Source organism: Phyllopteryx taeniolatus, chromosome 1 (genome assembly GCF_024500385.1).
Source record: "Phyllopteryx taeniolatus isolate TA_2022b chromosome 1, UOR_Ptae_1.2, whole genome shotgun sequence".
Taxonomy (NCBI): Eukaryota; Metazoa; Chordata; class Actinopteri; order Syngnathiformes; family Syngnathidae; genus Phyllopteryx; species Phyllopteryx taeniolatus.
The window spans coordinates 9,772,449-9,787,199 of NC_084502.1; the positions used below are offsets into that span (position 1 = coordinate 9,772,449).

Consider the following 14,751-nt stretch of genomic DNA (forward strand, 5'->3'; position numbering starts at 1 on the left):
TCAACAACACCCAGAAACGCCGCCGGCTTCTCTGGGCCCGAGCTCATCTAAGGTGGACTGATGCAAAGTGGAAAAGTGTTCTGCGGTCCGACGAGTCCACATTTCAAATTGTTTTTGGAAATTGTGGACGTCGTGTCCTTTGGCCCGGGCCAAAGAGGAAAAGAACCATGCGGACTGTTATGGACGCAAAGTTCAAACGCCAGCATCTGTGATGGTATGAGGCTGTGTTAGTGCCAATGGCGTGGGTAACTTACACATCTGTGAAGGCACCAGAAAAGGTGATGTAACACAGTGGTAAATATGACCCTGTCCCAGCTTTTTTGCAGCGTGTTGCAGCCATAGAATTCTATGTTAATGATTATTTGCTAAAAACAATAAGGTTTATCAGTTTGAACATTAAATATCTTATCTTTCTAGTGTATTCAATTAAATATAGGTCAAACATGATTTGCAAATCATTGCATTCTGTTTTTATTAATGTTTAACCCAACGTCCCAACTTCATTGGAATTGGGGTTGTAATAATATTTTATTTATTATTTAGCTATCATCTTTATTTGATTTTTATTTATGTACTGTACTTTATTTTATCAAAATATTTTTTTTTAAGTGCTCTATAAATAAAGTTGAGTAAAATGTAAAATAGTAGGTGCTTCATGGTTGATACAACTATAAAGTTCAATTTCTGGACTTCAAATGGAACTTCACTGGGTGCTGAGGTGTTAAGTTACGTGGAATTCAAAGGTTGCTGGGCAAAACGAAACACACAAAAAAACGGATTAGGGCAAGAGAGATAAACTTGGATAGGCTTTGCCAAATGTTAGCAGTGATGACCTTTTCAACTCCTTAAGTTGTGAAAGCAATCCACAATAAACAGGTAATGCTAATGAGGCCATCATCATTTGACCTTGAAGTTACAAAAGACTACCGGTACATTGTAACCACCCTCAAGACCAAAAATAAACCGTTGGAAGGCATTACACTGATTTTGGTTCTGCATCCACATACTTTGTTTACCAGCCTTTTGAGACACTCTCCCAACTTTAGGAACTTCTTTCTTGGCCATTTGTCCTTTGATACTTTTACTGTCCCTCTCCTTGAACAAAACACACACACGTGAATAGAGAGTCACAGTCCAAAAGATGACGACACAAACATTCAAATTGTTGCTTGACAATGGAAGGTGTCCTTGTCCCAAAGTGCCACAATTATTTGTATAAGAGTCAAGTGACGTTATAAATGTTGAGAGGCCTTCACAAGGTGTCATGTAATTGAGGTGTGATGACAACTCCACCTACTGTTAACTCCTTCATGGCAGCCAGCTGCTTTTGCACAGAGTGGATCCCCTCCTCCTTCTCCTCCTGCCCATCCCTTGGATCACCGCCCTTCATAAGCCGTATGAATTAATAACAACGTCAATACATCATTCATCATCTGTGTTTACTTTTACTTGCATTACAAGCAGTGCGACCTGACGTGTCCTACCATATTAAAGTTTTGCAGACTGTTGGAGCAGCAAGGTTGTACTACTGACGTAGATCACTGAGGCGCAACAGTGTGCCAATTAGGTAATGGTAAAAAATAAGCTTAGTCACTTGGTGACTCACGAGCGTTACAGTAAACTCTTCCTGCAGGCCAGTCATACAACAAAAGCCAACTTGTACAGTGGGGCAAAAAAGTATTTAGTCAACCACCATTTTTGCAAGTTCTCCCACTTAAAAAGATGGGAGAGGCCTGTAATTTTCATTATAGGTATACCTCACCTATGAGAGAAAAAATGAGAAGAAAAAAAAAACAGAAAATCACATCTGATTTTTAAAGAATTTATTAGCAAATTATGGTGGAAAATAAGTATTTGGTCAATAACAAAAGTTAATCTCAATACTTTGTTACATACCTTTGTTGGCAATGACAGAGTTCAAATGTTTTCTGTAAGTGTTCACAAGTGTTTCACACACTGTTGCTGGTATTTTGTCCCATTCCTCCATGCAGATCTCCTCTAGAGCAGTGATGTTTTGGGGCTGTCGCTGGGCAACACAGACTTTCAACTCCCTCCAAAGATTTTCTATGGGGTTGAGATCTGGAGAATGGGTAGGCAACTCCAGGACCTTGAAATGCTTCTTACGAAGCCACTCCCTCGTTGCCCATCATGGATCATTGTCATGGTGAAAGACCCAACCACGTTTCATCTTCAATGCCCTTGCTGATGGAAGGAGGTTTTCACTCAAAATCTCACGATACCTGGCCCCATTCATTCTTTCCTTTACACGGATCAGTCGTCCTGGTCCCTTTGCAGAAAAACAGCCCCAAAGCATGATGTTTCCACCCCCATGATTTACAGTGGGTATGGTGTTCTTTGGATCCAACTCAGCATTCTTTCTCCTCCAAACCCAACAAGTAGAGTTTTTACCAAAAAGTTATATTTTGGTTTCATCTGACCATATGACATTGTCCAAATCCTCTTCTGGATCATCCAAATGTTCTCTAGCAAACTTCAGACGGGCCTGTACTGTACTGGCTTAAGCAGGGGAACACGTCTGGTACTGCAGGATTTGAGTCCCTGACGGCATAGTGTGTTACTGATGGTAGCCTTGTTACTTTGGTCCCAGCTCTCTGCAGGTCATGCACTAGGTCCCCCTTGTGTGGTTCTGGGATTTTTGCTCACCGTTCTTGTGATCATTTTGGCCCCACGGGGTGAGATCTTGCGTGGAGCTCCAGATCGAGGGAGATTATCAGTGGTCTTGTATGTCTTCCATTTTCTACAAATTTCTCCCACAGCGGATTTCTTCACACCAACCTGCTTACCTATTGGAGATTCAGCCTTCCCAGGCTGGTGCAGGTCCACAATTTTGTTTCTGGTGTCCTTTGACAGATCTTTGGTCTTGGCCATAGTGGAGTTTGGAGTGTGACTGTTTAGAGGTTGTGGACAGGTGTTTTTTATACTGATGAGTTCAAACAGGTGCCATTAATACAGGTAACGAGTGGAGGACAGAGGAGCCTCTTAAAGAAGAAGTTACAGGTCTGTGAGAGCCAGAAATCTTGCTTGTTTGTAGGTGACCAAATACTTATTTTCCACCATAATTTGCTCATAAATTCTTTAAAAATCAGACAATGTGATTTTCTGGATTTTGTTCTCATTTTGTCTCTCATAAATGAGGTATACCTATGATTAAAATTACAGGACTCGCTCATCTTTTTAAGTGGGAGAACTTGCAGAATTGGTGGCTGACTAAACACTCTTTTGCTCCACTGTATATAGGCTAAATAGTAAATATCCATTATTGGATTTTAAATAAAAGCAACACTAAATGACAGTCTAACAAAAGTTAGATGCATGCAGATTATTTGATCAGGGGGTAAAACTAGCATTGAGCCTGGTTTAAGTGGGGGAATTTAGAAAAGTTACAATCTTCCTTTTTTCTCTGCAGCATAAAATTAAAAAAAAGACATTTCTATGGTGCCATCTGAAAACCCGTCCATCCTTCGGGTGAAACAGCCCCATTGTTCACTTACAAGCTAATAATAATAATAACTGATTCATATAGCACCTATACCACAACTCAAGGTCGCTTTACACACACAAAGTGGACAAACAAAACACAGAACAAAAGATACACACATCGAAAACTGAATGAAGCAGGTGAGTTTTGAGTTTGAGTTTGAAAATGTCTGGTGATGGGGCATTGCTCCTCATTGATTATAATATATATATATATATATATAAAAAAAAAAAAAAAACCAGGGCCACACTCTTGGGTCAGCAGTTTGATGAAAAATAACCAAGTTATCACAAACAGTATATTGTGTAAAAGTCCGATATCATGCAACTATTTTATGTTACATGCATCATATTTTACTTATATAAGTAAAAAAAATATAAAAAGTCTTACCTGAGTCGCCACCATTTGTCCGTCGACCTTGGAAAAGCCATCAAATAAGGTTTTGTAAAGGAAGTTGTAGCGAGAAGCATTACGGGTTGGAAGGTAGCTGAGGACAGCCGAACTGTGCTGCTTGTACATGGACATGATGATGCGCAGTGCCACCTCTCGAACCGCGGACGCACCGTGCTCCAGCGCTGCGGTACAGAACTGAAAGAGATAAATCAGTGTTTTTTTTATTGATGTTCTGCAACCTGGGAGAGTGTCTGGCCCACAATCTCTATTCAAGTTCAAGCAAGGAAAAAAAGCCTGTTCCCACAATGTCAGAAATATAGAATTGTGTCTCGGTAAGAAAATGGACTGATTAAATAAGTGATTAAGAATTTCGTCCCAAGACTTGATACATTCTTTAGGGGAGCATATTGATGCCATTGACAATAATAAAACATTCAGTCATTTTCTAATTGCCCTTATTCTGTTCAGGGTTTCAGGGAGCTGGAATATATTGCAGCTGACTTTGGGCTTAAGGCAGACTACACACTGGACTGGTTGCCAGTCAATCACAGGGCACACATATAGAGAGAGGCAACCATTCACACCATAATCATAATCATAATCATAACGTACATTCATTCATTGGATGGAAACTGAACACACACAGCCTTAAGTTCGGCAAGTAAGCCACGATACCATCAGTTGCTTAATCATAAAAACATCCATCCATAACTGGACTGGTCTCCAGGTTTTGCAGGGTACATAATAAAAACTATTCATGCTCACATTCACACCAGAGAGAAATCCCACACAACCACGGGGAGAGTGTGCAAATTCCACACAAAATGTATCAATTGAGATTTGAAGATGGATCTTGTGACTGCGAGACAAATGTGCTAATCACTTTTGTTTTTAATGACAGAATAATTTTTGCCACTTTGGCAGAGAAAAAATGTTTTTTTTTTAATCCAAAAACAGATTTAAAAACACAAAAGCACGAAGGCCACCAAAACTTACTAAATTCTGTTGTCTCGACAGACAACTTAGCACAATTTAATTTACAAAGAGAAGAATACAAATAAATTCTACAAGTCAGGTTTAAACAAATTTAAACTTTAACACTTGTTATAATGAAGTTACAACACACACAAACAGACCGGTAACATGGCGCATTAAGGGAGAGGTGTATACACAATAAATGCTCCCAAGCAATTACGGACGGGTTCTGCGGCTTGCTCAAGGACACCTCGGCAACGACACTGAACTGCTCCCACCCGCCCTTTCCCAATTCTCATACTTTTTTCCGTAGTGGGCCCCTAAGCTGAGTCCTGACAGAATTTCACCAGGGAGAGCACCCAGGTAACAGCAGCGGGAAAAGGAAACATGTTCAAACCGTCCCTGTCTTAACACACTCTTGGGCTATCAAAAAAGTTCGTCACATGATATTACACAGTTAACGTTTACTGTATCAATTCATGTTTTAGCTGCATGTGCATGTTGTACATTTGTTTGTTTGTTACCTTAAGTTGCTGAGCAAAAGCCTGTTTTTTGTCTTACTGACCTTTTTCAAAGTAGTTATTTTACACTAACAATGACATTAACGAGGGTTCCGTTCCATTTTGTTTTAGAGGCGTAAGTTTCATTGAGCTATCCTTCACTTCAGCTTTTACCATAAAGGTGTATAATTTTTGGATAATAGTTAACTTGCAAACTTAAAATACAAAGTGTCAAACAACATTTCTCTGCAGCTTATACAAATATACCTCTGTATGTAGTGTGTTTTATTAAGTATTCTAATAGAGTAGGGAAAAATTACAGACAGTCATTATATCATACAGACGGACTTCAATGGGTTGTACGTATGTCCAGTATGTTTCTGGTGTAGCTGTAATAAATCTAATGGCTGTGAAAAAGATTGAACCTTACCACAAACCATGTATGCAAGTTTCTGGCTGAACTGTTTAATGTTACACGAGCAAAGAAAAGCCCCCCCTACTCCCAATGTCATGTCTCAATCATGACTGGTAATGTTTCCCAAGCAAATGTGGGACGCGTTCCACACAAAGAGCAAGCATGTGCAAACATGCATTGAAGGACCACCTGAATGGAAAACCTAAGAATTTGCCCTCACTGATAAAGGATTCAGGGAGAGTCCTAAAAGGAGTGAAGGGTGATAAAGTAAACAGAACGGACAAGCATTGACTTGTCCACCCTGGTCAACATGTGGATAGTTTTCACATGGATATTAGGTCATTGCTGAAAGCTTGGGGGAAGAAAAGGACTGGATCTTAGGGACAGTCAGTTTGGCTAAAGTAGGTGACCTCAGCAAAAACACGGCGTGTGCTTCCCTTTTCAGTTAGTTACTGCAACTGAGCCAAAATAAATGGAAAATAAGCAGGATAGATGTCAACACGAAAGAATATTTTGCCAATTTAATTTGCTTTTGCAGATTGCATATGGCTTCGAACGTCAGCAGCTTCTTTACAAGTAGACTTTACACCGATTTTATCGGGCTGATCGGTATCGGCCGATATTTAGCATTTTATGCTGATCAGCTGATCGGTTTTAATGTCATAATTCGCCAATACGATCAATGACGTCATTGATGGGCTCCGCAAAAGACATTTACTACGCGTCGCCATCGTGCACAGTATATTTGAATCCAAAAGCTAGTTTATTTTTAGCCTTGTCGCGCGTCTTTTGATGTCGTATTGGAAATATCTGACGGCCAATAAAGTTATTAAAAAAAAAAAAAACGTTGGCAGTGTGGAATAGACAACACGTCTGAGACAGACAACACGTAATGCAACACAAATTTGCTCTTTCACGATTGCACTATGTCAGACTATTGCAATGAAATCTTGTATTCCGATACCACCGCATCCCGTTTTTTACGATCATTGGGCTTTATCTTGTCAACTCAAATGCGACCAGAAACACCCGTTACCATGGCGACGACAACAAGAGTAGCGCGCACCGACTTTGTATTAAAAGGACAAAATGGGGAAAAACCTGTGTTGGTGGTCACCGGTGTTCACGAGAGGAGAGGACGTTCGTTTATAGCTTGCTTGAGGTATTTTCACATACTTTTAATATGATACGGCTCGCAAGCAGGCAACAAAACGCTATGTAGCCTAGCAAGCTAGTGGTACCACGAACGGTTGGACGTAAACATGCCACCGTTCTGCCGAATCATGCGCTCATGTTTCAGTGTGGGCGAAGTAATTTAATTACAGTAAGTTAGCACCCATTATTTCTGTCATGTTGTACTGTTGGTTTGGCCTGACTGATTAGAATATATGATCTGACTAGAGCAGTGATTTCCAACATTTATGGAGCCAAGGAACATATTTTACAATTGAAAAATCTTACGGAACACCACCAAACAAAAATGTCACAAAAAGTGGATACATTAATTACTGTATGTACTTCCTGCCATCTAATAGAAGACCATTTATCATTTGTTCTGTCTTGTCACTATGCCTCACTGGCTTAAATAGATGAACAAAGATATATTATTTATTGTTAATATATATATTTTTTGAGCAATTAAGTACACAAGTATATACAGTAAATGAACAGGTAATTTAAATAGACACATTCCTCCATCTTGTGATCGGATCGGTGATCGTTTTTTTTTCAACTCGCTGATCGGTGATCGGCCCCAAAAATCCTGATCGTGTGAAGCCAATTTACAACTCATTCAGTTGTGGAAAAGGTTTTGTAAAAATTAGAAAAATTAACACAGTCTGATCCCAAAGATTTTATTCATGTAAATGATATGAATACAGTGGAGCCCCGGTAATCGTGGGGGTTAGGGACCGGCCGACCGAGGAATAGCGAAAATCTGCGAAGTTGCCTTGAATTTTGTTGTCTTTTCCTAAAAGCGTGAATAAGTGGTAAAATACCTCCAATAAGCGGTTACCACAAAAAACGGGTGTAAATCCCATCCCCCCCCACCCCCCTTTTTAAAAAATCTGTGAATAGGTGAAACTACAGATGTCGAACCGCAAATATGTGGGCGCCCACTGTAATAGAAATAGTAGAAACTTGGCCCCGTACTCATTTTGCATTGGAAAAAGAGGTTACTTTTCCAAAACAACTTCAAAATCAGAAAACAAGTTTAGCAATCCAATTTCAATGACAAGTCCTGTTTTTTAATGTCCTGTAAGGCATATAGCAAATGTATAAGAATAGCCCTAAATCAGATAAGGAACAATATTTGAACTAAAACCGCATACCTCACTATAAGAAAGTAGAACCATTTGATTTATTTGAGACAATTGGTGAAGAAAATAGTGAAATTTAATGAAATAAAATTATAGATTACAATGGTGTATCATAATCTTATTAAGATAATTAGAATGTCTTTTTTTTTTTTTTTTTTTTAGTATAGTAGAAAACCTCTTGTAAAGTATTGCAATAAGTCACTGGGGTTAAAATTTGGTTTTTACACGTATTTCAATGAGAGCCTTCTAAAAGGTTGTCCGTGTACAGCAAAAAAAGACATTCAATCGATCAATTTAAGTCCTTTACCATCATTACATTCTCCAGGGTGAATCCAGAGTTCTCTGTGCCCAGCTCCTCCAGGAGACTTTCGAGCATCTCAGCTCGACTCTGAGCCAGACGGATGGGGAAGTTGGATTTGAAAGGCTTCACCAGCTCAAGTGGGATAAACTGCAAAACCCGAACATCCTTCAGGACAGCAATTTCCTAAACGGCAAACAAGGAAGACAATATGGTGTAAGCCACTGTCAAGTCATATCCGTGTGATGTTACACATTGTAATTTATCCATCAACAGAAACATCTGGCTGGAAGTAAAGGTAAAGTCATGTGTGTGAGTGTATAATTAGAGTGGCATGGAAGATGGAAAAACTCAGCTGTGCCATTTTAGCAAGTGATTGGAATGTGGAAACATGGGACACACGCTATACCTACTGAGGATACATTTATTTTCATTCGAAGAGATATACAAGACATTTTGACTCTCTTGCTCAACACACATGCGCAAGTAATCCAAGCAAAATAGACATACATTTTAGGACACCTGTCTCTATTCATTGATATCGATATCTAGGTCCCTGGATGTGTTAAAATTTAATTAACAAAGTAATTATTTTGTGAGCTGCATATGTCAGAAAATGTGTCTTCAAGCAGGAATAATATCGCCTTACACAATTTTCTCCACCCATGGAGTGGCAACTACATTGCAGAAGAGCAGCCATTTTTCTTTTCTTGCGAGCGAGGTGGACGACACAAAATGAGTATCATGGCAAATCTAAAGCAGAGCTGCAATGATTCACAATTTGTTATATTGTTTTGCACTTCCAGGCCACCGTAAATATCACTCGCGCAAGACTTTTCTAACATTCCATACTACAAAATAAGTAAATTATGAATTATTATGCTGAAACCGGACAGATATCGGTATCGGCCAAAACTCAAGACTGCAATATCAGTATCGGAATGGAAGTGAAAAAGTTATCAAGACATCCCTAATTTAGAGAACACTTTTGTAAAATGTAAGTCCTCAGAATGTGTCGCTTTGTTGCTTTACAACTGAGTTTTTTTGCACATTACACTTGAAACTCAATCAAGTAATAGAAGACAGGAAAGGATTAATGAAAATACCTAATGTTAACATGAATGTCAACCACCAATTCAATACTGCTTTTTTTATTTTTAAAGTTATTTAGGCATGATACACACACAAGGATTTTTCAAATCTTAAAAGTTTTTTTTTTTAAATCTGGGACAGACCCCTTTCGTAAGGATAAAAAGATAGGCATTGAACAGTTTTGGTCAATAATCTCGACACAGGATACCACACAGGTGCATACACACAAAGATTATGTTCCACTGCCGATCTCAAAGTCTCGCGTGATCACACGTGATCTCACAAAAATGAACGAAGACGAGCAGACACCACCGGGTATGCGCCGATGTTACTTGAAGGTTTCAGAGGAGACCTGCGTCGAGACCATTGTCGTCAAAAACAGACTTGCTTTGGAAAATACTTCTTGCCTACTGGGGAACCCACTTTTATACAAAATACGACATCGGGTGGGACATGTTTAGTTTTTATTTTGTTGTATGTTAAAAAAAAAAATTTGCAGGGCACTGATTGGCTAAATTCCGTCCAAGTAACAATTCAATTCACACATGAAGAGTTTTGATCATAAATATTGAACACGTTCATTATTTAAGATTGTCGGCCTCTACCTGTTTTGGACCTAAAATTGGGACCAATCCACTCTTAACACACCTCAGACCTAAGAACAATCCGATAGCATAACTTTATAAGACACAAGATTGTTTGGCCTTTGACGTACTTGGTCAGGGTTAGAATCGGGACAAAAACAGCCCAATTGTCTTTATGTATCTACCGGGCTTTAGACCCCAGATGCAGGATTTTACAGCTGTGTCATTGTGACACAATACCTGGATGCAGGCCATGGCAGTAATGCTCAGACGGTTGGTCGAGTTTCCAGTCCTGGCCAGCAGGTTGGGCCACGTGTTCTCCAAACAGTAGGTAACCTCAACCCGGCCCAGACCTGGGATCAGCTGGCTCAACATGAAGAACAGCAACTTCAAGGAGGCTTGGAAAACCTAAGTTGAGGCAGAGGACATTCGGCTCATTTCGATTTAGTGTGTTGTAAGCCTGTTGCAAGCAGGTTCTATTTGTATTTGCTAGAAAGCCAACATAAGTATTTGATCCTGACATAAAACTGGTAGCTAATTCTCAAGGAACAAGCAGATTATTCCCACTATTTGTGAATTTTTGTTTACTGTATATTATAAGGGCTCAAGGCAGCTTTAAGCATTTACAAACGCTTGGTGCAGTTATATGATCTTACACAACTGAACATCCATCCATCCATTTTCTGAGCCGCTTCTCCTCACTAGGGTCGCGGGCGTGCTGGAGCCTATCCCAGCTGTCATCGGGCAGGAGGCAGGGTACACCCTGAACTGGTTGCCAGCCAATCGCAGGGCACAAAGGAACAAACAACCATTCGCACTCACAGTCATGCCTACGGGCAATTTAGAGTCTCCAATTAATGCATGTTTTTGGGATGTGGGAGGAAACCGGAGTGCCCGGAGAAAACCCACGCAGCCACGGGGAGAACATGCAAACTCCACACAGGCGGGGCCGGGGATTGAACCCGGGTCCTCAGAACTGTGAGGCTGACGCTGTAACCAGTCAGCCACCGTGCCGCACAACTGAACAATCAAGGTACATTTAAATATAACCGCTACTTAGGCACATACATGCTGAAACCTTAATGGAGACTGTATGTATGAATGTATTTATGAAAATGTTGGTTCAGGTAAAAAAATTAAATAAATAAATTATTGCTGCTCTACACCTGAGAGAGATATTACAAGGCTATCTTTGTAATGTTTTTTTTTTGTTTTTTTGAGGAGGAAGCAAGCTCTGGGAGAGGAGGTTGGGGTCACCATATACAGGGAGAACACTGTTCCGCGTGTGTGTGTGAGCGCTTATGCTTCAAAACCAGAAGCATGACTTCTGCTTGTAACAGGGTTCCAGAGAACACATTGACAATGACTGTTAATGCATATTCGGAAAACCTCAGTGAGGTAGACATATACTGATAGAATCCTTAGTGGAATTTAACAAAAAACAAAAGTCACAAGGAGGAAAGAGTTACAGGTGAAACTTTCTCCAGGAGAGCCCTTTTGACCAAGAAGACTGCAGCTCTTATCATGTTTCTCAGCTCATCTTTGGGAGTCGTGGAGGGTACCTCCAAAAGCTTCTTGTGCACTGCCAGGAGTGCAGCCTCTCTATTTGACCAGGATTTAGAATACGCACTTGCCACCTAGAAAACAGTATTCAAGGAAGGAAAATGATCAAATGCATGTAGGCATCATATTGTTCATTTTTTAACTCATTTGTTTTCTCAATCCACATACACAGTAGATGTGCATTAATTAATTAACTGTTTAGTGACTTTTTGGGCTCTACAGTTTTTCACTTTTTCTGATTCTTACCAGACTCTCGCCATAGACCTCTATTGAAAGGCCAGCCTCTCTCTGAACCTTTTCCGATAGGGGCTCTGGTTCTCCACCCACCTCAGGGCTAAGTAGGCTACTTTGGGTGTCAAGTAGGAAAGAGTGTTCTATTGCAGGGCTCTGGGTGGCCGCCGCTGGCTGATCCTTTCTGGAGGCGGTTGGCAGCCTCTCGTCATGAGACACACTGCTAAACTAAAGAGAGAAATCTGTTGAAATGGACTGCAGCAGCAAATATGTAATCTTTTGTAATCCTTTTGGCTGTTGCTATTACTGTCTCTTTAAACATCCAAAAATGATCGTAGAACCTTTAAATTGTTACAGGGATTACAAAAAGCAGTAATTTTCCAGCAGTGTCACACTGCTCTGGTCCAGCATAATCATGATCAGTGTTTTAGTGATTTCATTTTTTTATTACTAACAGTGGTTAACGTTCTTTAGCATGTCTCCAACTGTTAATAATGTTAAAGTGGTAATCAAGACATTGGTCAATAAAGGTTTTAAGGCGGGCTAGAGTATGTCCCCAAAACGGATTGTGTTCAAGCTAATGTATGTAGCATGAAACTGTAAAAAGAAATGCCTACAGTACTTACAGTATTTAAATAGATAAAAGAGATTGTTTGACAATTAACATGATGATAGATGATTGCCCCAACCCCTGAGGCATACTCAAGCACCATCTGGTACATCCTGCTCTGTTTTGCTCCTAGGGCCAGTTGGAAGCCGGTTTCCTCTTACCGTCTCAAAGATCGGTCTTGAGGCCACATTGGCAGCCGCTGGAGTCAGTCACTTGTTGCATACTTTTAATTAAAGAGAAACTAAAACCCGCAGATGGGCTGATCTCAGGAGCTAGTGAGTAAAGCATAAAAAGAATCCTACCACCAATAATCTTCCTGCGTGCCTCCTATATCAACAGCACAGAGACTTAGAGGTGCTCGTAGTTAAATGAAATATACAGTGGGTACGGAATGTTTTCAGGCCCCCTTAATTTTTTCACTCTTTGTTATATTGCAGCCATTTGCTAAAATATTTTAAGTTCATTTTTTTCCTCATTAATGTACACACAGCACTCCATATTGACAGAAATAAACGGAATTGTTTAAATTTTTGCAGATTTATTAAAAAAGAAAAACTGAAATATCACACAGCCATAAGTATTCAGACCCTTTGCTCAGTATTTTGTAGAAGCACCCTTTTGGGAATGATGCAACAAGTTTTTCACACCTGGATTTGGGGATCCTCTGCCATTCCTCCTTGCAGATCCTCTCCAGTTCTGTCAGGTTGGATGGTGAACGTTGGTGGACAGCCATTTTCAGATCGCTCCAGATATGCTCAATTGGGTTTAAGTCAGGGCTCTGCCAGATCTGTGCCTTGCCACAATTCTGTCTCTGAGCTCTTCAGGCAGTTCCTTTGACCTCATGATTCTCATTTGCTCTGACATGCACTGAAAGCTGTAAGGCCTTGTATAAAGAGGTGTGTGGCTTTTCTAATCAAGTCCAATCAGTATAATCAACCACAGCTGGACTCCAATGAGGGTGTAGAACCATCCCAAGGATGATCAGAAGAAATGGACCCGAGTTAAATAGTGAGTGTCACAGCAAAGGGTCTGAGTACTTATGGCTGTGTGATATTTCAGTTTTTCTTTTTTAATAAATCTGCAAAAATTTCAATAATTCAGTTTTTTCTGTCAATATGAGGGAAGGAGCCGGAAGAGCTGGTGACCGGAATGTGGAGGGTCCAAGAGGATTTTGCACGCGCTTGTCTTAGTTCTGGCAGCGTACAAGTCCTCAAGGGTGGGTCAAGGGGTACCGACAATCCTTTCAGCAGTTTTGATTGTCCGTTGCAGTCGGAGTTTGTCCTTTTTTGTAGCAGCACCAAACCAGACTGTGATGGAAGAACACAGGACTGATTTGATGACCACTGTGTAGAACTGCTTCAGCCGCTCCCGTGGCAGGCTGTGCTTTCTCAGAAGCCGCAGGAAGTACATCCTCTTTTGGGTCTTTTTGAGGATGGAGTTGATGTTGGTCGCCCACTTCAGGTCCTGAGAGACTGTAATTCCCAGGAACTTGAAGGTCTCGACGGTCGACACAACGCAGCTACACAGCGTGAAGGGCAGCTGTGGCGAAGGATGCCTCCTGAAGTCCACAATCATCTCTACAGTCTTGAGCGTGTTCAGCTGCATGCTGTGACCAGCCGCTCCACTTCCTGTGGATATGCAGACTCGTCATCGTCTTTGATGAGCCCGATGACAGTGGTGTCATCTGCAAACTTCAGGAGTTTAACAGCCGGGTGTGTTGCGGTGCAGTCGTTTGTGTAGAGAGAGAAGAGCAGCGGAGAGAGGACACAACCTTGGGGCGCCCAAGTGCTGATGCTGCGTGTGGATGACGTAGTCTCCCCCAGCCTCACCTGCTGTGTCCTGCCCGTCAGAAAGCTGTAAATCCACTGGCAGATGGCAGGCGAGACGCTGAGTTGGAGAAGCTTGGAGGAAAGGAGTTCAGGGATGATGGTGTTGAACGCTGAGCTGAAGTCCACAAACAGGATCCTCGCGTAGGTCCCTGCACTGTCGAGGTGTTCTAAGATGAAGTGCAGTCCCATGTTGACTGCACATCCGCAGACCTGTTCGCTCAGTTGGCTGCAGGGGGTCCAGCAGCGGATTTGTGACACTCTTGAGGTGGTCCAGCACGAGACATTCAAAGGACTTCATGACCACAGATGTCAAGGCGACAAGCCTGTAGTCATTTAGACCCGAGATTGTAGGTTTCTTGGGGACTGGAATAATGGTGGAGCGTTTGAAACAGGATTGTACTTCGCACAGTTCTAGAGATCTATTGAAGATCTGTGTGAAGACTG

The 14,751-nt window shown here is 41.0% G+C and overlaps 1 protein-coding gene across 2 annotated transcripts in view; it reads right to left on the bottom strand.

The window, feature by feature from the left end:
* Nucleotides 1-14,751, bottom strand: part of cep104 (centrosomal protein 104) — a 44,967-nt gene that overhangs the window by 5,908 nt on the left and 24,308 nt on the right. Inside the window, exons 10-16 of one of the 2 annotated variants that reach the window (XM_061769299.1) lie at nucleotides 11,884-12,096; nucleotides 11,544-11,711; nucleotides 10,315-10,482; nucleotides 8,408-8,584; nucleotides 3,890-4,087; nucleotides 1,298-1,384; nucleotides 1,008-1,095 (exon numbers count right to left, since the gene is read on the bottom strand). In XM_061769299.1, coding sequence (XP_061625283.1) covers nucleotides 1,008-1,095; nucleotides 1,298-1,384; nucleotides 3,890-4,087; nucleotides 8,408-8,584; nucleotides 10,315-10,482; nucleotides 11,544-11,711; nucleotides 11,884-12,096 — 1,099 coding nt within the window. The remainder of the gene's footprint in view (nucleotides 1-1,007; nucleotides 1,096-1,297; nucleotides 1,385-3,889; nucleotides 4,088-8,407; nucleotides 8,585-10,314; nucleotides 10,483-11,543; nucleotides 11,712-11,883; nucleotides 12,097-14,751) is intronic. The other variant, XM_061769303.1, reaches the window with a different exon arrangement.